Source organism: Elephas maximus, chromosome 3, assembly GCF_024166365.1.
Source record: "Elephas maximus indicus isolate mEleMax1 chromosome 3, mEleMax1 primary haplotype, whole genome shotgun sequence".
Taxonomy (NCBI): Eukaryota; Metazoa; Chordata; class Mammalia; order Proboscidea; family Elephantidae; genus Elephas; species Elephas maximus.
In genome coordinates, this window is record NC_064821.1 from 56949030 (window position 1) to 56971996 (window position 22967).

At 50.4% G+C, this 22967-nt stretch overlaps 1 protein-coding gene across 12 annotated transcripts in view; it reads left to right on the forward strand.

The window, feature by feature from the left end:
* ARHGEF10L (Rho guanine nucleotide exchange factor 10 like) overlaps positions 1–7660 on the forward strand; it is a 201466-nt gene extending 193806 nt beyond the window's left edge. For 7 of the 12 annotated variants that reach the window (XM_049878075.1, XM_049878074.1, XM_049878082.1 and 4 more), the window contains 2 exons: positions 4412–4534; positions 6442–7655. In XM_049878075.1, coding sequence (XP_049734032.1) covers positions 4412–4534; positions 6442–6974 — 656 coding nt within the window. In that variant the 3' untranslated portion in view covers positions 6975–7655. Of the gene's footprint in view, positions 1–4411; positions 4535–6441 lie in introns of all 12 variants that reach the window. The other 5 variants (XM_049878084.1, XM_049878083.1, XM_049878073.1 and 2 more) reach the window with 3 other exon arrangements.
* The last annotated feature ends 15307 nt before the right edge of the window (positions 7661–22967 follow it).

Genomic DNA, 22967 nt, shown 5'->3' on the forward strand with positions numbered 1-22967 from the left:
CCTGTTTGATAGCTCCACTCACAACGTCTCCTATACATCTCAAACAACATGTCCAAAAGTGAGCTCTTGGTGTCAGCCCCCAAACCTGCTTCCCTCTATCTCTGTTGACGGCACCGCCATCTACCCAGCTGCTCAAGACAAGAAACCTCCGAGTTATCCTTGATTCCCTCCTTCCACTCTGGTCTGTCAACAGGACTGTCGGTTCTGCTTCAAAACATCTCTCAAACGTGTTGGCTCGCTATCACCTCACTGCCGCCACTGAGCCCCAGCCGCCACCATCTCTGCTGCAATGACTCAAGAGCCGCCTCACTGATCTCCCTGCTTTCTCTCTGCCCCCTCTCTCCCCCAGTGCTATGTCACACTGCAGCTAGAATGCTCTCCCAAAATCAGATTGCATCACTCCCCTGAGTCAGCTTTCCGGTAGCTTCTCATGGCACTTGGAATGAAAAGGCATACTCCTTACTCTGGCTTACAAAGCCCCACACATCTGGCCTCACCCTCAGACCTCTTTCTGGTCATCTCATGTTTGCCCACCACTGAGCCACACTGCCTCTGGTCTGCTCCATGGACACTATTCTCCTTGTAGGGCCTTTGCATGTACTATCTCCTGGGCCTTCCCTCAGGTCTGTGTGTGGCTGGCTCGTCACCTGGATCTCATATTCTCACAGCTGCCCTCCTCTGTCCTTTGGGACAGCAGAGTGAGGATGAAACCCAAGGATCCTGCCACCCACTGTCTGTCTCATTGCCCCATTTTAATCTTTTGCCTAGCGTGTATGTTCACTGTTCATGTTTTTGGTTCCTGTTTCTCTTCTCTAGAACCACACCGTTCCATATAGTAGCTGCTATTTAAATTTTCATTAATTGAAATTAAATAAAATGAAAAATTTAGTTCCTTGGTCTGACTAACCACAGTCCAAGCACTTAGTCACCACATGTGGCCAATTCTACCAAATTAGATGGTGCAGAAAACTTCCATCATCAAAATTCTAGAATGGTTCCTCCTCAAAAGCAGGGATGCTGTGTATGTGGTTCCCAGCCATGTGCCTCCAGCACCAAGCAGAAGCATACAGGCACACCGTAGATGCTTGGGGGTGTTTTTGGGGGCCAAGTGAATGGATCTGTGAGGCACAGTAAGCTGCGATAGATGCTGCTGGGTATACCCCAAGATGGTAGCCCTCATTTGAGGGTGAATATGGAGCCACACTATTTTCCTGAGACTGTTTGCTCCCTGAAGGAAGTGTATACACCTGTTGTTGTAGGTGCCATCCAGTTGGCTCTGACTCACAGTGACCCTCTGTACAATGAAACAAAACACTGCCCAGTCCTGCACCATCCTCACAATTGTTGCCATGTTTGAGCCCATTGTTGCAGTTAATCTCATTGAGGGTCTTCCCGTTTTTCACTGACCCTCTACTTTACCAAGCATGACATCTTTTTCCAGAGACTGGTCCCTCCTAATCAAAAAAAGCAAAAACCCATTGCTGTCGAGTCAATTCTGACTCCTCATAGCATGTCCAAAGTACACGAGATGAAGTCTGGCCACTCTCACTTCTAAGGAGCATTCTGGCTGTACTTCTTCCGAGACAGATTTGTTTGTTCTTTTGGCAGTCCGTGGCATATTCAGTATTCTTCAACACCACGATTCAGATGCATCAATTCTTCCTCAGTCTTCCTTAGTCATTATCCAGCTTCCAGATCCATATAAGGTGATTGAAAATATTAGGGCTTGGGTCAGGCACACCTTAGTCTCAAAGTGACAACTTTGCTTGGTAACACTTTTTAACGAAGTCTCTTGCAGCAGATTTGTGCAGTGCAATGTCATTTGATTTCTTGACTGCTGCTTCCATGGGCGTTGATTATGGATCCTAAAATGAAATCCTTGACAACTTCAGTCTTTTCTCTGTTTATCACGGTGTTGCTTATTGGTCCAGTTCTGAGGATGTTTGTTTTCTTTATGTTGAGGTGCAATTCATACTGAAGGCTGTAGTCTCTGATCTTCATCCGTAAGTGCTTCAGGTCCCCTTCGCTTTCAGCAAGCAAACTTGTGTCATGTGCCTATTGCAGGTTGCTAATAAGTCTTCCTCCAATCCCGATGCCATGTTCTTCTTATAGTCCAGCTTCTCTGATTATTTGCTCAGCATACAGCTTGAATAAGCATGATGAAAGGATACCACCCTCACGCACACCTTACCTGATTTTAAACCACGCAGTATCCCCTTGTTCTGTTCAAACAACTGCCTCTTGGTCTGTGTACAGGTTCCTCATGAGCAAAATTAAGTGTTCTGGAATTCCCATTCTTTGCACTGTTGTCCATAATTATGGATAACATACACCTATACGTATGGAATTTAAGTAATTGCTCCAGAGCGGTGAGGCAGTGAAAGCGCTAGACTGGAATAAGCAGCAAACTAGCTCTATTCCTGTCTCTGCACTCAGCAGCTCGGTGGCCTCTTTGAACCTTAATTTCCTCATCTGGAAGACAGGAATAACACCTATGTCTTGCATGCATCCCAGCTGTTGTAAGGCTATGTCAGATTAGAGCAGGTGTGTGAGTGCTTTGGAAACCTCGAAGCAGCATTTCTCAAAGTGAGATCCCCAGGCCCAGCATCATTGACGTCACCTGGGAACTTGCTAGAAACGCAGTTCTGGGGCCTCCCCAGGGGGTGGCCCAATGGCCTGCATTGTAACAAGTCCCCACCACCACCCGCCCCATGATCCAGCGCACACCCCAGTTTGGGAACCGCTGCTTGAAGCACCGTTTCAAGTATAATGTGGCATCGTTCTTGCCGTGATACGCGGAATGAATTTGAATTTCCTTTCAGGGAAGAATAAACACCACTCGGGGGCAGAAGGAGTTGGGCAGGAAGTGAGGCAGCCCTTTGGAGAGGCAGGAGCTTGGTGAAGCCTGGGGGTGGGGGCATGGCAGGGCCATCCACCATGTGTGCTGCCATGTGGGGGGCCCTGTCCTTAGCCCCTCTGAGATGGGCCTCCTGCCCTCTCCCCTCCACTCCCAGCCTTTTCCTCAGGCCCATTCCCATTGATCAGCATTGTTTATAGAGCAGAAATAATGATAGTGTGTTGTCGCTGTTGTTAGGGTTGGCCTCTGACTCATGGTGACCCCATGCACAACAGAATGAAGTGCTGCCCAGTCCTGCCCTATTCCTATGATTGACTGTGGATCTGACTGTTGTGATCCATAGGGCTTTCATTGGCTGTTTTTTAGAAGTAGATTGCCAGGCCTTTCTTCCTAGTCTTAGTCTGGAAGATACACTGAAATCTGTTCAATATCACAGCAACATGTAAACCACCACTGACAGATGGGTGGTGGCTGCGTATGAGATGCACTGGCTGGGTCTCCCACGTGGAAGTCAAAAATTTCACTACTGAGCAACCACTGTAACCTGATGGGAATTGTTAAGAAGGACAGCAGCCATGATAGCAGATAGCACTGCTTTGGGTGTGCTGTGTGCCCGGTGCTGTGTTAAGTGTTTTGCAACCATTAAGCCACTTAACTCTCAGGACAATGCTGTGAAATATTGTCATCAGTGTCCCCTTTTACAAGTGAGGGAACCATGGCACAGAGAGGTTTGGGGCTGGCCCTGGGTCATGTAGCTAACAAGTGGCAAGCCTGCTGCCTGGCTCCGGGGTCCATGTACCCCACACTGTACACCCTCTGTAAAGAGTGGAGGGCCCCGCCACCTTCCCTTCCATTGCTGTTCTCCCTGACGTGAAGAGACGGTGCTGAGGGGAGCACTGAGAAAGAACTAATCTGGGCTGACACCAGGAACATGCCAGTTCTCGGCAGTGGACTGTCCATTTCACGTGGGGCCAGGAATGGCAGGCTGCGCTGCGCACTCATGGGAGAATTGCTCACATCAGCAGAATGTCTGGCCCGAGCTGGAAACAGGGCTTCACAGAGGGGCTGCCGACAGACCACTAGCTCCTGCTGCTCCCCTGGCCCCAGCCAGCACCTTCCTGTGCCTCCCACCTGCACCAACATCTGCTTCACTTGCATGGTCTGGAGACCTGCCCCTTGCCAGTCCTCTCTGGCTTCACTCCCCAGCTGGCTGGTTCTGCCCCTGGCCCGGGCCACCCGTGGCCGGCTCTGTGCCAGGAGAACCCAGCTACTGTGTATTGAGAGCTCAGTCTGGGTCAGGCACTGTGCTTTGTGGTGTCACCTCACTGCATCCTCACAGCAGCCCATTTTACAGATGAGGAAATGGAGGCTGGGTGGGGGGAGCACACACAGCTGCGAGATCCAGGGACCGGAACCCAGCCAGGTCAGCTCCTGTGACCAAGGTCTTAACCACATGCCATCCAGCTTCTTGCTGGTCTCATGGGAGGAGCTCAGACTGTCCCACCACTGCCCTCCAAGGGGCTGTGTCACTCATGCTGACCCCTCTTCCTGCAGGCCAGAAGCACTTGTGTGTCACCAGCCTTCTGATCTGCCAGGGTCTGCTCTGGGTGGGCACCGACCAGGGTGTCATCGTCTTGCTGCCTGTGCCCCGGCTGGAAGGCATCCCCAAGATCACAGGTGAGCCTTGGCCCTCAGGGTACGGGGGTTGGGGGGGGCGATCTGAAATAATTCCAGCCCCGCAGTCTCTCACCTTCTTTCTGTATCTCAGTTTCCCCATCTGGCAAATGGGAACAATAGTGCCACCTGCTGGGTTTTTTGGGGATTAAGTAGGTGAACCTACTTATAGTACCTGACTCATGTAGAGACTCCCCTGAACCCCTTCTGTCTCCAACTCCCCGCAACAATTTCAAGATATCCAGGCTCCAGGAAGAGAAATAACTGAGGGCCCTGGGAACACAGGCTGGCCCCTCGTGAGGTCCACCGGCAAATGTGTTTGCAAAACTAGAGGAAGGTCTGCCCCACCTGTGCTACTGAGGCCCAGGAGAACAAGGACCCCTGCCATTTGGAGACCCAGAGCTCTGGGCCCCTCTCTGCCTTTGCCCGAGAGTGAAGACAAGTGGTCCCTTCTGGCAGGGGTGAGCAGAATGCCAGAGAATGTCACCAGGCCGCCCCTGCTGTAGTCTAGGTGGGCCTTGGTCAGCACAGGTGTCTCTTTGCCCCTGGAAAGGAATCCAGGGATGACTCCAGTCCCTGCCCAACTCAGAGATTAGTTGACCAGGGATTTAAAAAAAAAAAAACAAAAAACCCTTTGGAGAGCTTTGGGGAGGGAGAGAGGAAGTGGGGAGGGGGTTACACACCTTTCTGAGAACCTGAGGGAAAAATCATATGCAAACTAAGCTTTGCTTATTATAGTTTCAGAGGGTTTGCAGCACCCTCGCATCAGCTTCAGCACAAGACTAAGAACCCCTGAAGGTAGACCAGTAGTCCTCAACCTGGATGCCCCCCCCCCACCCCACCGCCCACCAAGGGGACATCTGGCAATGTCTGCAGACATTTTTGATTTCACAGCCGGTAGTGGGGTGGGGGAAGTTGCTACTAACATTTAGTGGGTAGAGGCCAGGGATGCCACTAAGCATCCTGTAATGCACAGGACAGCCCCCACAACACAAAATTTATCTGGCCCAAAATGTCAATAGGTTGAGAAGCCCTAAGGATAGACGAACACTGTCCAGAGCTTGAGGCCCTACTCTTCTTAAATTTCGAGATTTCCTATTTTCACCAAATGGGGGCATTTCTTTCATCCAAGGGGTGGTCCTGGGGCACAGGGTGAATTGGGCAAGGACTCTGCCCACTAGGAGTTGACAGTCTAGTTGGGGCCATTATAGTCCTGGATGGCCACTGATATGATGAAGGGTGTCCCAGAGGCTGATGGGCATGGAGACAGGAGTGATCTGCCCTTCAGGGACGAATTCCAGAAGGATTTGCTGGGGAGGAGCTTGAGCTGGGCTCTGAAGGACGAGGTGTAGAACCAGGTGGAAGGGAAAGGTGTCATGGTGGAGGCAGGGCCTGGACAACGCATGGGGGTGTCAGGGTGGCTCAGGTAGGACTTACAGGAGTTTCCGGCTGAGGCTCTCCAAGTGCTTTACAAGGTCATGCCTGTTCTACTGGGGTCCCTGGGTGATGCAAACAGTTTATACGCACTGCTGCTAACCAAAGGCTTGGAGGTTTGAATTCACACTGAAGTACCTTGGAAGAAAGGCCTAGCGATCCATTTCCAAAAATTCAGCCGTTGAAAACCCTGTGGAGCACAGTTTATTCTGATGCACGTGGGGTCACCATGAGTTGGAATTGACTTGAGGGCCACTGGTTTTTGGCCTATTCCATTTCCCCAGTGAAGGTTCCCTGGAGCATGGGCTAGCTCAGTCCCAGACCCACAGTCTCTGGAAACATTCCAACATAGATGACAGTTACAAAAAAAAAAAAAAAAAAAAGAAGCAACACGTTCTCCAAGAGTGAGGTATGGGTGCCGTCCTTAATGCTCCGGGCCTTTGGGGCTCCCTCCTCCCTGGCCCCATTTCCTGCAGGGAAAGGCATGGTCTCGCTCAACGGTCACTGCGGGCCTGTGGCCTTCCTGGCTGTGGCCACCAGCATCCTGGCTCCTGACATCCTGCGGAGTGACCAGGAGGAGACCGAGGGCTCGAGGGCCGAGGAGGACAAGCCAGATGGCCAGCCCCATGAGCCAGCGCCAGCGCCAGCACCCGAGAGCCATGTGGGCCGAGAGCTGACCCGCAAGAAGGGCATCCTGCTGCAGTACCGCCTGCGCTCCACCGCCCACCTGCCCGGCCCGCTGCTGTCCGTGCGGGAGCCGGGGCCCACCGACGGCGCGGCTCTGGAGCACAGCGAGGAGGACGGCTCCATCTACGAGATGGCTGACGACCCGGACATCTGGGTGCGCAGCCGGCCCTGTGCCCGTGATGCCCACCGCAAGGAGATCTGCTCCATGGCTATCATCTCTGGTGGGCAGGGCTACCGCAACTTTGGTGGTGGCGGGAGGCTGGCCCCGTGTGGGGACACAGACAGCACCCTCCTCATCTGGCAGGTGCCTTTGACGCTATAGCCACCCCCCTCCCCAGGGGGCACAGAGCAGGCCTGGCCGCAGCCAAGCCAGGCACTCAGCCTGCTGTCGGGGGCCTCTTCCAGCCATGGGTCCCTTCCAGGGAGTGAGGGGTGGAATCTCCTCCAGAGACCTGCACGGAGCCCAGCAGAGAGGCCTGGGTTCTCAAGCAACCACCTGGCAGAGCAGAGGAAAACCTCTTCTTTTTTTTAAAAAAAGCCAACTTCAAAGTGTTCTGGGCAGGGGTCTTGGGGTTTGGGAGAGGGAAGACAGCTCTGAAGGAAATGGCCTTCTTTTTAAAAGCAAAAAATGCAAAACTTCACAGCTGCCTGGCAAGCCCAGCCCCACTCTTCCCGGCCCGAGTTGGGTTCTGAGGTGCCAAGTGCCCTCCCGGCAGGGTGTATGTGTGAGTGGTTGAGCGTGTGTGGGCTGGCGTGTGAATATATATAAATACGTATATATGGTGTATATTATATGTGTGTAAATAAAGTCTGTACATATCGGAGCTCTGGGAGATGCTGGAATAAAAGGCAAGAATAACGTCTGTACTTGGTTTGAGGTTTTTTGCAGTACAAGGGAACTTAGGGAAAGAGGCAGAGAGAGCAGCTGTCACTGCATAAGGGCTGTTCTGGAATGAGGAGCCACACTGCACTCCCAGCCGGAAGCACGGAGGCCAGGCACAAGGAAGAACCCTGCTTCAGGGGTAGGTTCTGGAACCGTGCTGTCCAACACGGTTGCCATTACCCACATGGGACTATTTAATTTTAAATGAATTAAAAATAAAATCAAATAAAAAGTTCAGCTCCTCAGTCGCATTCACATTTCACATGTGGCCTGAACAGCCCCACGGGGAGAATGGCAACCGTATTGGCAATGTAGGTAAACCATATCTACCACTGTAAACAGCTCTCTTCTTCCTGAGAAGGGTCTCTTGGGAGGTTCTGTTGTAAATGTGCTTTTTAAAGAAAAGGCGATCATCCCAACTCTGTAGTGGTACAGAGGCAGGAGGTTTGGTGTCTAACAGTGCAAACCAGAGAGGGAAGGGAAGTCTGTCCCCTTCTAGCTCAGTCCATCCCAGTATTTCTAGAGCTTCCTGCAGGGGAAACAAAACCACCAAACCAATGGGCAGCGGTCCCTCTGTCTTCCCTCCTGTCTACTTCTCTGTTGTCTGTCTGCATGTCTGTCTACCTACCACTCACCCCCCTACCTGTCCTCCACCTATCCATCTGTCCTTCCATGCACATTTAAGGAACACCATCACTGGGGATGCAGAGATAATTGAGGCAGAGCTCAGTGAAGAGCGGGTGGCCAGCCTGTCCACTTGAGGAAGACAGGGCAGTGATGATTCTTCCTTTGATACACGATGGGAAACTGAGGCCCAGAGAAGATGGGTCACATCTGGAATGGTAGAAGAGCCACCGTGGCAAAGACGTTTCACCTGGGTCCTAACTGCCTGACGGGCTCTCCCCCAAGGGAGAATTCATTCACTCATTCATTCATTTCGCGGTCCCCTTGAGCTCCTGCTCCATGCCAGGCACTGCGTTAGTTGCTGGGGCCCTGGAATAGACGAGATAGCGGCCCTCCCGGCCCCACAGGCAGCACACAGTCTAGATGGGAGGGTGGGTGTGAATGCCAGTGGATGGGGGCTCAGGAGAGGCCTAGGGTGCTGCAGAGGAGAGAGGCCTTGGTTGGGGGAAACAGCCTGGGCAAATGTGCAGGGTGTATGGAGGTTGGCTTGTTCCCAGAGGACACGGGGTCCAGTGAGGGTCCCTGGGGCTTTGGAGTAGGGGGAGCTGAATCTGGCAGAACCGTGGCCCCGGAAAGAGTCAGCCGGCCTGCCTCCCACACTGACCACCCACGTTCCATTCCAGATGTGACCCATCTTCTCCGGGCCTCAGTTTCCCATTTTGTATCAAGAATTGTCACTGTCCTGTTCACCTCAAGGGGCAGAAGAATCTTTCCTAAGAACAAGTGGGATGAAGTACAATGTTTAATTTCTATTACTCAGATTAATTATTGAAGGCTGTGTGTTGGTGGGAACCCTAATGGGCACGTTCATCCTGTTAACCAAATTCTGGTCAAGACATTCCCTGGGACAGTGAGAGGTGAGAAGCAAAGGCTGCCTGGGACAAGGAGTGAGCCTGGGCTCTAGGATCCAGCCAGCGTGGGCTCAAAGTCCAGCTCCTCCAAACACCTACTGCGTGGCTTCCAGCATATGCCGTCACCGCTGGGCCTCAGTTTTCTCATCTCTCAAATGGGGGAGATACCCCTTGCAGAGTGAGGTGTTGGTAACTCAGTGGTAGAATTCTCACCTTCCATGTGGGAGACCTGGGTTCAGTTCCTCGCCAGTGCACCTCACGTGCAGCCACCACCTGCCTGTCACTGCAGGCTTGTGAGTTGCCATGATGCTGAACAGGTTTCAGCGAAGCTTCCAGACTGAGACGGACTAGGAAGAAAGGTCTGGTGATCTGCTCCCAAAAAGCAGCCACTGAAAACCCTTTGGATCACAATAGTCTGATGGGAATGGTGCAGGACCGGGCAGTGTTTCATTCCATTGTTCGTAGGGTGGCCGTAAGTTGGGGGCTGACTTGACAGCGGTTAACAACAACAACATGTTACAGAATTGCTGAGGACGAGCGGAGCCCACGGAAAGCACCTGCAATGGTCCTCGGCACTTTGTGCGGCTTCCCTTGGTACCTTGTGACGATTACTTATGTCACTGTAGCCTGCCTTGTTCCAAATGATTTGCAGAAGTCTCCCCTTTGTGCAGGTGTTGCCTCTGAGAGCCCTGCAGGCCTGTTGGATCCTAGCTCTACAGATTGCTTAGGGGAAGGGGACATGGAGATCTAATGGCACCAGTGAAATCCCGTCACTGAGAAAATGACTCTGCTACTATAGTGAAATTATCATATCAGTCAACAGCTCATCTTCTGCATCTGTGACAACAGAGAGAGAGAGAGGATTGGGGTGTTGGAAATGGCCCCTGAGATGCAGAGGACGTGCCTTGAATATGAGAGGAGGCCCGCTTTAGATATTGATAGGAGTAATAATAACCCCAGGCACTTGTGTGTGTTAGCGCATTTCATCCTCACAGTCGTGCTCTGAGTAGCTGCCTGTTTGCCTTGTTTTGCAAGCAAGGGGTCCCAGGCCCCAAGAAGTTAAGGAGCTTGCCCAGGAAGTATCAGGGCCTGAAGGACTTAGGGCTGTCTGATGCCTAAGCCAGTCTTAACCGTTAGACTACACTGCCCTTAAGTGCAAAACTTTGGAGCCAAACAAACCTGAGTATCAACAGACCTGAGTGTGCTTTCCCTGCTTACCAGCTGTGTGATCTTATGCAAGTGCCTTAACCTCTCTGTGTCTCAGAGACGGGATAATCACCCCTGCCACGGGGGCTATTAGAAGTACCTGAGTGCATTCATTCTGTATTTATTGAAAGTCTACTATGTGCTAGGGCCTGGTTTCAGTGGGCACTGCGTAGACAGTGATGAACAAGACAAATATCCCCACCCCTACCCTCCATTCTAATGGAGACATTGGAACAGAAGATATAAGTAAAATATGTCAGATGGAGTATGTGCTCTGGGGAACAATAATGCAGAGAAGGGGGACAGAAAGTGCTGCGGAGGGGTCTTGTGGGTTTGAGTAGAGTAGCCTGGGACGCCTTTCTGAGGAGGTAGCATTTGAGCAAAGGCCTGAAGAAGAGGATGGAGTGAGCCAAGCAGAACGTTCCAGGGAAGTGCAAAGTGCCAAGGCAGGTGTGTGGCTGGAGCAGTGGGCAGGAGAGAGGGACAGACTAGGAGATGAGGTCATGAGTCACATGGTCAGATCACTAAAGGGCTTGCCTTTCACTCAGTGACATGGGAAGTCAGTGGAGGCTTTTGGACAGAAGAGTGACACCATACAGCGTATGTTTTAAAACAATTTTCTGTGCTAAATTGAGAACAACCTCTGGGGGCAAGTGGGCGTTTGGGGGCCAATGCGGAGGCTGCTGCAATAATACAGGCTCGAGATAGATGCTGGTGGCTCGGAGCAGAACCATTGGTGTGGAGGTGCTGAGAGTGGTTCGATTCTGGAAATTCTCTCATGGTAGAGCCCAGTGGATTTGCTGATGAATTGGAGGAGAGAAAGAGGGCAATGGTCAGGTATGACTCTGAGGAGTTAGCCTGAGCAGCTGGAAGGATGGGGCTGCCATTGACTGATGCAGGGTGACCATGGAAGGGGCAGGTTTTGAGAGAAGAATGGAAATTGGTTAGAGGCATGCCATGTTTCAGTTGCTATTGAAATTCCAAGCAGAGACCTGGAGAGATGTATAAACAGTCACAGTTGACTATAAGTTTAGAGCTTGTCTTAGGGTTCTCTAGAGACACAGAACCAGTGATATATAGAAATATAAATACAAATATGAATACATATACATATATATGTGTATATATGTTGTTCTTAGGTGCTGTCAAGTCAGTTCTGGTTCCAACTCATAGTGACCCTATGTACAACAGAACGAAACACTGCCAAGTCCTGGGCCATCCTCATGCTATCGTTGCTATGTTTGAGCCCGTTGTTGCAGCCACTGTGTCAAGTAATCTTGTTGAGAGTCTTCCTCTCTTTCGATGACCCTCTGCTTTACTAAGCACGATGCCCTACTCCAGAGACTGGTCCATCCTGATAATATGTCCAAAGCATGTGAGATGAAGTTACTTCCAAGGAGCATTCTGGCTGTACTTCTTCCAAGACAGACTTGTTTGTTCTTCTGGCAGTACATGGTATGTATTCTATATTCTTCGCCAACACCATAATTCAAAGGTATCAATTCCTTTTTCAGTCTTTCTCATTCATTGTCCAGCTTTTGCATGCATATGAGGTGACCGAAAATATCATGGCTTGGGTCTGGCACACCTTAGTCCTCAAAGTGACATCTTAGCTTTTTATCACTTTCAAGAGGTCTTTGCAGTAGATTTGCCAATGCAATACGTTGTTTGATTTCTTGACTACTGCTTCCACGGGCATAGACTGTGGATCTAAGTAAAATAAAACCCTCGACAACTTCAATATTTTCTCCATTTATCATGACATTGATTATATGTCTACTTGTAAGGATTTTTGTTTTCTTTATGTTGAGGTGTAATCCATACTGAAGGCTGTGGTCTTTGATCTTTGTTAGTAAGTGCTTCACACCCTCCTTATTTTCAGCAAGAAAGGTCGAGTCATCTGCATATTGCGGGTTGTTAACAAGCCTTCTTCCAATCCCAATGTTGAGTTCTTTATATAGTCCAGTTTCTCAGATTATTTTCTCAACATACAGATTGAATAAGTACAGTGAAAAGATACATCTGTGACACACACCTTTCCTGACCTTCAACCATGCAGCACCCCCTTGTTGTGTTTAAGTGACTGCCTCTTGGTCTATGTACAGCCTCCACATGAGCACAATTAAATGTTCTGGAATTCCCATTCTTCATAACGTTATCCATAATTTGTTATGATCCACACAGTTGAATGCCTTTGCACAGTCAATAAAACACAGGTAAACATCTTTCTGGTATTCTCTGCCTTCAGCCAAGATCCATCTAACATCAGCAGTGATATCCCTCATTCCACATCCTCTCCTGAATCTGGCCTGAATTTCTGGCGGTTCCCTGTCGAAGTACTGCTGCAACTGCTTTTGAATGATCTTCAGCAAAGTTTTACTTGTGTGTCATATTAATGATATTCTTTGATAATTTCCACATTCGGTTGAATCACCTCTCTTTGGAATGGGCACGAATATGGATTTCTTTCAGTCGGTTGGCCAGGTAGCTGTCTTCCAAATCTCTTGCAAAGACGAGTGAACACCTTGAGTGCCTTATAACCTGAGGGGCTCAACTTCTGGCACTATATCGGACAATGTTCCACTGCTATTCATAAGGTTTTCATTGGCCAGTTTTTTCCAGAAGTAGACCACCAGGTCAACCTTCCTTGCCTGTCTTAGCTTGAAAGCTCCACTGAAACCTGTCCGCCAAGCATGACCCTGCTGGTATTTGGAATACTGGTGGCAAACTTCTAGTATCACAGCAACATGCAAGCCGCCATAGTTCGACAGATGCTTGGTGGAGAACACACCCTAAGGAAACTCACTTTTCAACCGATTGATTGATTACATTAGGTTAGATTGCGTTATGGAAGGTGATTACATTACATTGTATTGTATTACAGTATGAAACAACAACTAGACTAACGTTTGGCCAAACCACTGGGAACCATATCCTAACCAAGCTGACAAAATTCACCATCACAGAGCTCGAGGGAGAGATCCAGGCTAGGAACCTAAAGCCATGGACCTGGGTGAGATCCCCAAGGGCAGGATAGATGGAGAACATGTAAAAAGGTGAGCACAGGGGAGGCCAGTGTTTGGAGGTCTGGCAGATGAGGAGGAAGTGCAAAGGAGCCTGAGAAGGCATGGCCAACGATGAAGGAAGAAAGCTAAGTGCAGAGAGCATGTCAAATGCTGTGTCCAATGTTGCAGAGAGTGAGATGAGGCCTGAGAACTGACCTTGGACTTAGCCTCATGGAGGCCACTGGTGACCTTGACAGGAGGAATTCTGGTGAGTGGTGAGGGCCAAAGACTATGGGAGTGGGCTTAAGGGGGAATAGGTGGAGGAGAATTGGCCCATCTGGTGGAAGAGCCTCTAGGCAGCCAGAGGAGAGGTTAAGGCAGGAGTGGGCTGTGATCCAAGGGGTACCTGTAGCTGGAGTGGAGGGAGGGAGTAGGGGACATCACAGATATGAGAGAGTGGGGGCCCAATTCAGGGGCCTGAGTTTGTTAGTAGTCTCTGTGTCTTGGTCCCCTTGCCTGAGAGTGACAACTGCTTTTTCTTCACTCCAGGGAGGTGAGCAGCAACTTTAAACAAGCCCAGGTCATCAGGGGGCCAGGTAAGAGCCCAGGTGATTTTACAGTTGGAATTCTGTGTGGTTGCCCCACCCCCACCTGTGAGTAACCCAGCTGGTCACCCCCTCCTGTTGCTGGGTGGTTACCAATGGGTTCTGTTACCATCTCTGTGCTCAGGCCAGGGGAGCCCAAGACCCCCACTCTCTTCCTCAGAGGAGGTGGGTCCGTGGGTACCTTCATCCTAGACCACACACTCCAAGGGTGGGGGCAAGGATGAAGCCATCCAGTTTTGCATCCAGGCAGCCCTCACTCTTGGAACTTTCCAGAAGGAGGAAATTTGGCGGTCACAGCGGCAGAGTACAGAGACAACTTAGTTTGGTCTGGAGACCCTGTGACAGAAAACTTTCTCTTAATCAAAGGTGACACAGTTCTAGAGTTTAAACTGCTTCTTTGGGACCAAGTCTGTTTGGGGTAAATGAACAGTCTTTTAGGGCTTAGCCTTTTCCCTTTCCTCGCCTGCCATCTGCTAACAGGACATGGTGGTGGTAGGGGACATGTGGTGTCCGTAGTGGCCATGTCTGTATGTACTGCTCTGGCCTCTTGCTGGTGTCCAGCATGGGCGGTATGACCCTCATTGTCCCTGGACTTTCTGCCACCACGTTCTGACAGGTCCTTGGGTGTAGGCTGGGTATCACTGACACTGCCATGGACCTCACCCCACCTTTGGTCTTGGGGCCTCTCACACTCTGGTCCCTCCCCTGGGTCTGGCAGTACCCTGCACCTGGGACAATCACCAGCCTGGAGCATCTGAGACCTGCCTGCCCTGACCCTGCCTTTGCCCTGCCTTCCCTCCACTCTCCCTCCTTGTGGGCACACTGGGCATGCAGACCCCACCCATGTACTCTTGGGCTCTCTTTTAACCTATTTGTCTCTCTCCTGGGCTTGTGGGGTGTGGGGTGCGATGCAGTTTCCCTTCTCAGGAGCCCTGGCAGTGTCCAACTTCCGTCTTGTCCCCTCTTGTCCTTTCTGTTTCTGACTTGCTGCTTAAAATGTAGCTCCTTTCTGGGGAGAGCTGCCTCCCATCCCGCAGGAGTCTTTGCTCGGGCACCCTAGCTTCTCTCTTGCTTCGTAGAGGGAAGTGTTGTGGTTTGGGTTCCCCCAGGAACAGATGCTCAGACAAGGATTTTGACTCAGTTTATCAGGGCGTGAGCTAGGGAAACACTGAGAGGGCACGAGAGGCGGGAGAGGGAAGGAGCTGGGTGCAGGGTGTGAGGCGGTTGATTTTACGTGCCCACTTGGCTAGGCTATGGTGCCCACGGTTTAATCAAACACTAGATGTTGCTGCGAAGGTATTTTGTGGATGTGAATAGTGTTTACAATCAGTTACTTTAAGTAAGTGAGATTATCCTCCCTAAGATGGTGGGCCTCATCCAATCAGTTGAAGGCCAAAGGAAAAAAAAAAAAAAAAACCATGTTGTCGAGTCAATTCCAACTCATAGTAACCCTGTAGGACAGGGTAGAACTTCCCCGTAGAGCTTTCAAAGAGCGCCTCGTGGATCTGGAACTACCGATCATGTGGTTAGCAGCTGTAGCTCTTCGCCACTACACCACCAGGGTTTCCAGTTGAAGTCCGTAAGAGGAAAATCTAAGGTTTTTAGGAGGAGACATTCTGCCTCAAGACTGTAACACAGAAAACCTGCCTGAGTCTCCAAGCTGTCAGTCTGAACTACAGATTTTGAATTCAAGACTGCAACGAACTCCGTGTCTACCCTGCTGGCCTGTGCTATAGATGGCAGGCTTGCCAGCCCCCATGATCACAGGTGCCAATTCCGTAAAATCTCTTCTGTCTCTCCTATCTACCTATCATCCATCCATCCCATCCACCCACCCACCCATATGTACGTCCTATTGGTTGTTTCTCTGGAGAACCCTGACTGATACAGGGTGTGTTGTTGAGCAGGTCACCACTGTGGGCAGGTGTGGTTCAGCCACACGGGGGAGCTCTGGGAGAGGGTGTAGAGCATACCTTCAAGTGGTCCCAGCTGTGGGTGAGGGACCTGGGGCATTTACCCCCCAACTCCCCCCCATCATGTCCCTGGCAAGGGCTGCTCCCAGAGGCAGTGACTCCCTGGCACTTGCTCATTTTGTCGGCAATGAGGGGCTCGGGTGGAGACTCCTAGCTTCTGGCAGGAGGACTCCTGTGCCGTGTACTGCCATAGGGGGTGCCAGGCAACTTGGGTGTGGCTTTTAGAACTGTAAAATCCCTTTTCTTTCCCAATGAAGCCAGGCTTTCAAGTGGATAGTCTTGCTATGGACACAAAAATGTCTAATTTGGAACTTGAAGCTGAGCAAGGACACCTTTGTTCCAGGTTGTATCCACCCCCACCTGTAACACACATACACACACAATGCACTGAATGGTATTTGTCCAATGGAGTGAGGGTTGTGGGAAGGTTAGCTCGTCAACATTTACAGGGGATGAAAATAGACCTCAAGTTTATATCTCAAATAAACTGTCCCACTACGCGACTAACCACCTTCACTGTGCCTGACATTAGGCTATAGTCACAGGAATATAAGACCATCACGGTCCTCATGAAATGTATAGTCCGTCAGGGATGATGCTGGAGCTAACAGTGTTGGGTGGTTATATAAGGACAGGGCCTGAGCTTCTGCCCTCAGACTAAAGGCTTTAGCCCTTACAGAGCTCCCAGTCTGATGGAGGAATCATAGCCCCTATCTCATAGTTTGATGGAGAAGCCACTACTCTGATAGGAGAGACATGGCTGTGACCCCTGGGAGCCCCAAATCTGATGGAGGAGACACAGGCCAACTCCCAGAGACCTGCCAGTTTGATGGGGAAGAAAAAGCTTCTGCCCTGACGGAGACTGTAGTCTGACTGGGGAGATATATCCCTGTCCTCAGAGAACTCTCCAGCCTGATGGTGGAGATCCCCTGGGCTGAAGTGGGAGATAAATCCCTTGCCTTTGGTGAGCTCCCAGTCTGAGGGGGGAGACAGGACCCTCAACCGTGAAAGAGACCTAATAATAAGACACACGTCGGAAACTTTTTAATAATGCAGTCCTAATTACAATGCCGTAGAAATCCTCCAAACTCCCCACTTATGCTTTCCTGGGGAAATGGCAAGTAGCAAGAATGTGTAAATTGAGGAAAATTAATATAATTACCTGAGCTATTTCTCGTCATCCTTTCATATCAACAGTAACCACAAAGCCTCCCTTGGTGAGAAGTGTGGTCATTACGGGCTCTTCCTGAGGCAGACAACCGCTGTTCCTCAGTAGGAACAAGTTCTCACAGGGGTCTCGTACCTCAGTCCCGGAGGCCCCCTGACAGCATGGGTTGCGGCGCGTGGTGGAGAGAGCGCTGGGCCTGGAGTTGAAGACCTGGGTTCGAGTCCTGGCTCTGCCACCAGTTTTCTGTGTGATCCACATGTAGCAAGTCTCCCCACCTCTCTGAGCTCAAGTCCCACCCATTAGTCCAAATGTGCTGAGGTCTCGTTTGGTCCTGGGCACTGTGTTAAGCGCATTGTAACTTTAATTTTTAAATTTTTAAAATTTATTTATTGTTGTTGAGAATATACACAGCAAAACAGGTACAATTCAGTGACACTGATTACATTCTTTGAGTTGAGCAACCATTCTCACCCTCCTTTTCTGACTCGTTCTTCTCCCATTAACATAAACTCAGTGTCCCCCAAGGCTCCTCTCTAAGCTTTTGAGTTGCTGTTGTCAGTTCGATCCCATATAGATAGTTCTTAAAAAAGCATAATGCTCAAGGCAGACATTCTTTACTAGTTCAACTATTGTTTGGCTTTAAGAAGACTTCAGGGTATATTTTAAGTTTAAGGTTTAAAGGTTATCTCAGGGAAATAGTTTCAGGGGTTCAACCAGTGCATTATACCCTTGATTGCAATGAATTTTCACAACCAACCCTGGAAGGAAGTTCTATTATTATTCCCATTTTACAGATGACAAAGCTGAGGCTCAGGGAGGTGAATCACTTGCCTGGGGTCACACACACAAGACTGTGGTGTTCATACCCATAACCCTGCACTACCTGCCTCCTCTACCCTGAGCCATGAAACAAGGCCCATTTCTTGGCCCTGCCCTCTCCACAGTGCCCCTGTGAGGACAGCTGTTTGTTAACAGGTGCCCAACTGCCCTAAGACTCAAGAGTGCTGTGCAAACCCTTAGCCTCGCTTTCCTCTTCTAGGAAATGGGGATATTAACGGCACTGACCACGTGGCCCATTTCAAAGGTGAAATGAGTTAATTCTTGCAAAACAGAACAGCTCCTGGTCCGAAGTGAGCACCCCCTGGACAGTTCTTGATGATTCTTTTCTCAGGGTTTGCATTTTAAGAAGCTCCTCTTTGGAGGATTAAACCCCCCAGGCATGCTGCTAAACCCTTAACACCTTCTTTAGACTGGCATAGCTCCCCTTCAGCTAGCTTGGATAACCCAGCAGTTTGTATAGAAACTTCTTTCAGTTTTACTGCCTTGGGATACACAAACCCAGTGTCACGCCCCAAGTGTTTGTGGAAAGTAAGTGCAAAGTGCTGTGAACGCTGTACTGTAGGACGGACATCCCACTGCAGACTGGTCAGTGGGCCCAGAGAGTAGCCGTGTAAGTTTGCAGAACAGCTACCTGTGTTTGAGGACGCAATACCAGGAGTAAAGGCTTCATTCGTTCAGCAGTGTCTATTGCCTGCCAGCCATGTGCCAGGCCCTGGGCGTGGTGCCTGTCCTTGTGCAGCAGAGCCTCCAACCTCATAGATGACACAGGTTTAAAAAGAGGGTTTGAAAACAGAAGGTTTTTGGAGGCGGTTAGTGTAGGGAAGGCAACGGCGGTTTGGGTTCACACAGGTGCAGGGTCTCCCACTCGGACCCCTCCCGGTGCTGTGCCCTCACTGGCCCCACATTATTCCACTGTAAGATGGTGATCACAGTACGTCATCTGGGTGCTGCTAGGATGAAACAGGATGATGTGAGTAAATGCTCAGCAGGGACCTGACTGGAACTGAGTCTGGGGGCTGGAAGCAACCCTCTCAAGGGCCCCATCAGGAGGGGAGGGAGGTCCAAGGGCTCAGCCACAGGTGCATGGGCGCTGTCTTGAGGCTGGACTCTGCTGGCAAGCCCAGGGCTGGGTACTCCCGGTTTCAGAGGCCCGGGGACTGTGACCCAGGGTGGCCACGATCCCTCAGCTCCATTCCAGAAGGTCTCATGAGTTCTTTCCAGCCTGAACCTAACTCTGGGGGACAGACACGATCTTTTCCCCGTGCTATTTCTGCTAAATTAGGTGACCAGCCTTTTTCCCTTGGCATATCCCAGGATATGTATTTGCATGCTGTTTTGCATAAATCAGGGCCTCATTTGCATCTATTTGCATGTTTCTCTGGCTGTGAGGTTCAAGAGGCCCAACTCAATGTGTGTAAAATGAAATAAATGGTCAAGTCCAACCCCTCTGAGCTGGCCTGAACCTACAGCCAGACTAGAAGGAGCTCAGAGGGGCTGGGAGTCTCCAAGACCAGGGGAGAACTCTCCGGCCAACTGTGCTCAGAGCTGCTGGGGACTGAGGGGGAAAGGAGGGCTTTGGCCGCCTGGGTACAAAGAAGCTGAGATGCAACCACAAGGCAGGGTGTCCTCCACTCCCAGCACAGACCTTAGAATAGATACAGTGCGGAGCGGTGGTAACGGTTCTAACAGCACCTACTATGTGCTGGCACTGTACTAGAGTCTTATGTGTGTTAGTCCATTTTCTCCTTAGAACTTTGTGAGGTGGGCCATTATCAACTCCACTTTGGAGATGAGGAAATAGAGGTGCAGAGAGCTGAAGTGACCTAAGGCCACATGACTGGTTTTTGAATGCCCTGGACTCGAACACAGGTCAGTTTATTTCCAGAACCTACCATCCCTGTTAGGGCAAGTGAGAAACCCAACCTTTGGCTGCTGAGGGAGCCGCTGGGGGCAGCCATCTCCACACCCCCACCCCCTCAGGTCCCCTTGAGCATCCTTTCTCTCCCGGTGAGGGCCCTCTCTTTTTTTCTCCAGATTTCACTGAATTGCCCAGGTCTGGGGAAGGAACTATGACCTGTGCTTCCAGAATGACCTGGTTTCTATGGCAACAGGTTGAACAACCCAGGCTGCAGTTGCAGGCCATCCCCAGGAAGAGGGTGGCAGGCTGGTAGCTCCTTATGAGGGTGAGGCTGATGTGTGTGTGAGGGAGCAACTTCAGCGCCAGCCTCCAAACCCATAAGACTTGGCACTGAGCAGGGCCTCGAAGTGCTTCTTGGGTTAATTCATAGCTGGATGGACCTCAGGTGGTATACCTGCTGCCTTTGTTTTCCCAGCCCTCCTTGGGTGGAGTAAGGATGGCCACAGATTCTTTGTCACTTCCCCCCATCAAGAAATGGAGCTTGTCTCCCTTCGCCTTGAATCTGAGCTGGTTCTGTGACTGCTCTGACAATGGAATATGATGGAAGTGATGCTGTGCTAATTCTGTACCTAAACCTTAAGAAGAACTGGAAGTTTCTGCTTTCACTTTTTTGGGAGCCCTGAGTTGCCATGTAGTAAATCCAGCTGGAGCCCTGGTGATGCAGTGGTTAAGTGTTTGGTTGCTAACCAAACGGTCAGCAGTTCAGACCCACCAGACCCTTCTTGGAAACCCTATGGGGCAGTTCTCTGCTGTTCTATAGGGTCACTACGAGTTGGAATTGATTCCATGGCAACAAGTTGCTTTTTTTTTTTTTTTGTGGGAGAGAAGGAGGCCAAGACAGAGAGAAAAGGGGTTGTGGTGACACTTTTGGGTTTTTGGCGACTCTGGGTCAGCTCTCGCTATTGGTTTCCTAGTTCCAAGAGCCAATATATGTTCTTTTTCCCCTTAAGTCAGTTTGAATTGATTTTTGTCACTTGTTGTTAGTTTCTGTCGAGTTGATTTCAACTCATGGCAACCCCATGTGTGCCAGAGTAGAACTGTGGTCCATAGGGTTTTCAATGGCTGATTTTTGGAAGTAGATTGCCAGGCCTTTCTTCTGAGGCACATCTGGGTGGACTTAACTTTCAGTTAGCAGTGTTAACTGTGTGCACCGCCCAGGAGCTCCATTTGTTATGCTCTGATTGGGATATACAGCGATGAGCAGGTGGGATTGCCATGAGACTTAAACTAGTGGGACCCTCTTGATACTGACTGCATTTCATTGCCTCATCCAGCTGAGAAAGAGTGTGGGGTGTGCTGTTCTCTGTCTCAGAGACTCCGTTCTCCCAGGAAAGGAAGGAAAACGAATGCTCACTTGGTACAAGGCCCCGATGCTGTGTGTTTTACTTGTATTCTCCTACTGGACTTTCACAACTGCCTACCAGGGAAGTAGCTGGTGACCATTTTTCAGGGTGGCAGTGGGTCAGAGGCCTGGGTTAGTGTCAGGGGCTTGGGAGCCTGGTCCTCTCTCTCCGTGTGGCAGCTCTGCTCTGGGGCAGAGTGAGGCAGAATCTGGGCAGGGGAGGAGGAGGGAGGCAAGGGATTCCCATTAATTTCTCCAGCCCTAAATCAATTTAATGGGAGCCTCCGATGACTCTGATTTGATTTTTCATTTTCAGTATTACAATTACCAGCCCGATATTACCAGCAGCTCGAGCTTGAAATGGGACGGCATGGCCGAGGCTGTCAAAAAGGGAATAGTACCAGATTACACCAATTATCTAATATTTTGCTAATTAGACACCCAATGCATCTCTCTCCTTTACAGCGAGTGGTGGTGGCGCGGGGAGCGTTTAGCGCTAGCATTGTTATTCTTTGCTGATCAGATTCTACCTCCCAAGGAGAATTTCAGCCTTCCAGAGGGAGACCCTGGTCATTCATCCCCTTGCTACTGCTTCATGTGGAGTCAGGGACCCCTGATGCCTGCCCTTAGTCCTTCTCACTGTCCTTGGAGGGGACAGCAGACGGGGGTTCCGGTGCACTAATCCCCTGTGGGATGACACCTTGCCGGATGCAGGATGTGTGGAGAGAAATTTCAGGGAACCCCAAACCGAAGTCCAGGTGGCTCAGAAGCGCATCTGTGGAATGAATCAGGCTGCAAAAGTGTTTGTAGAGTTCAGAGACCTTCTTTCCCCTCTACATATGGTGAAACTGAGGCTCAGAGAAGGAGTGTGACTTGGCTAAGGGGCCACAGACAGGGGTGGCAGAGCTGTGCCTAAACCCCAGGTCTCCTGACCCCCAATCTAACAGCCTTTCCACCCACCATGGGTGGCCGGTGTGGACTCAAGGTTGTTTGTGGCTCCCCTGAAGCTGACTGGATTGGGAAGTAAATCTGGTTTAGAGGGAAAACAGAATGATCTAAGTGTGTTCAGATGCTGGTACAATCCGTCTACACTGTCAGGCGTCTGCAATGCTGCCCTCCTCTATATTGGAGTGGTGGAAAGAGTTTTGCTTCAGGGTGGGAAGAAGTGGGTTCAAATCCTGCATCTACCACTTACCAGCTGTGCAACCTTGGCCAAATTCTTCAACCCTCTGGACACCAGAGGCAGCGGAAGACTCCAATGGACAACAAGGTTCAGCGAGGGACCACCATCATTTTACTGGAATATTAAAAATGTTGTCGCTGTTGAGTCGATTGTGACTCATGACAATGCCATGTGCGCAGAGTAGAACTGCTTCATAGGGTTTTCGAGGCTGTGACCTTTGGAAGCGGATCGCCAGGCTTGTGTTTTGAGGCACCTCTGGGTGGGTTCAAACTGCCAACTTCAAAATGCTTAACTGTTCCCTCCACCCAGGAACTCAATACTAAAAATAACTGCCACTGTTTATTGAGGGTTCGCTGTACTCCAGACATGTGCCAAATGCTCAGTGCGTATATCTCATTTACTCACTTCCGTGCAGGAGACCCCGGTTTGATTCCTGGCCAATGCACCTCGTGTGAAGCCTCCACCTGTGTGTCAGTGGAGGCTTGCATGTTGCTAGGCGGTGCAAACAGTTTACGATTGGCTGCTAACCTAAAGTTTGGTGGTTCAGACCCACCCAGCAGTTCGGCAAAAGATAGGTCTGGTGATCTGCTCCTGTAAAGATTACAGCCAAGAAAACACTGTGGAGTAGTCCTACTCTGTAACACATGGGGTTGCCAT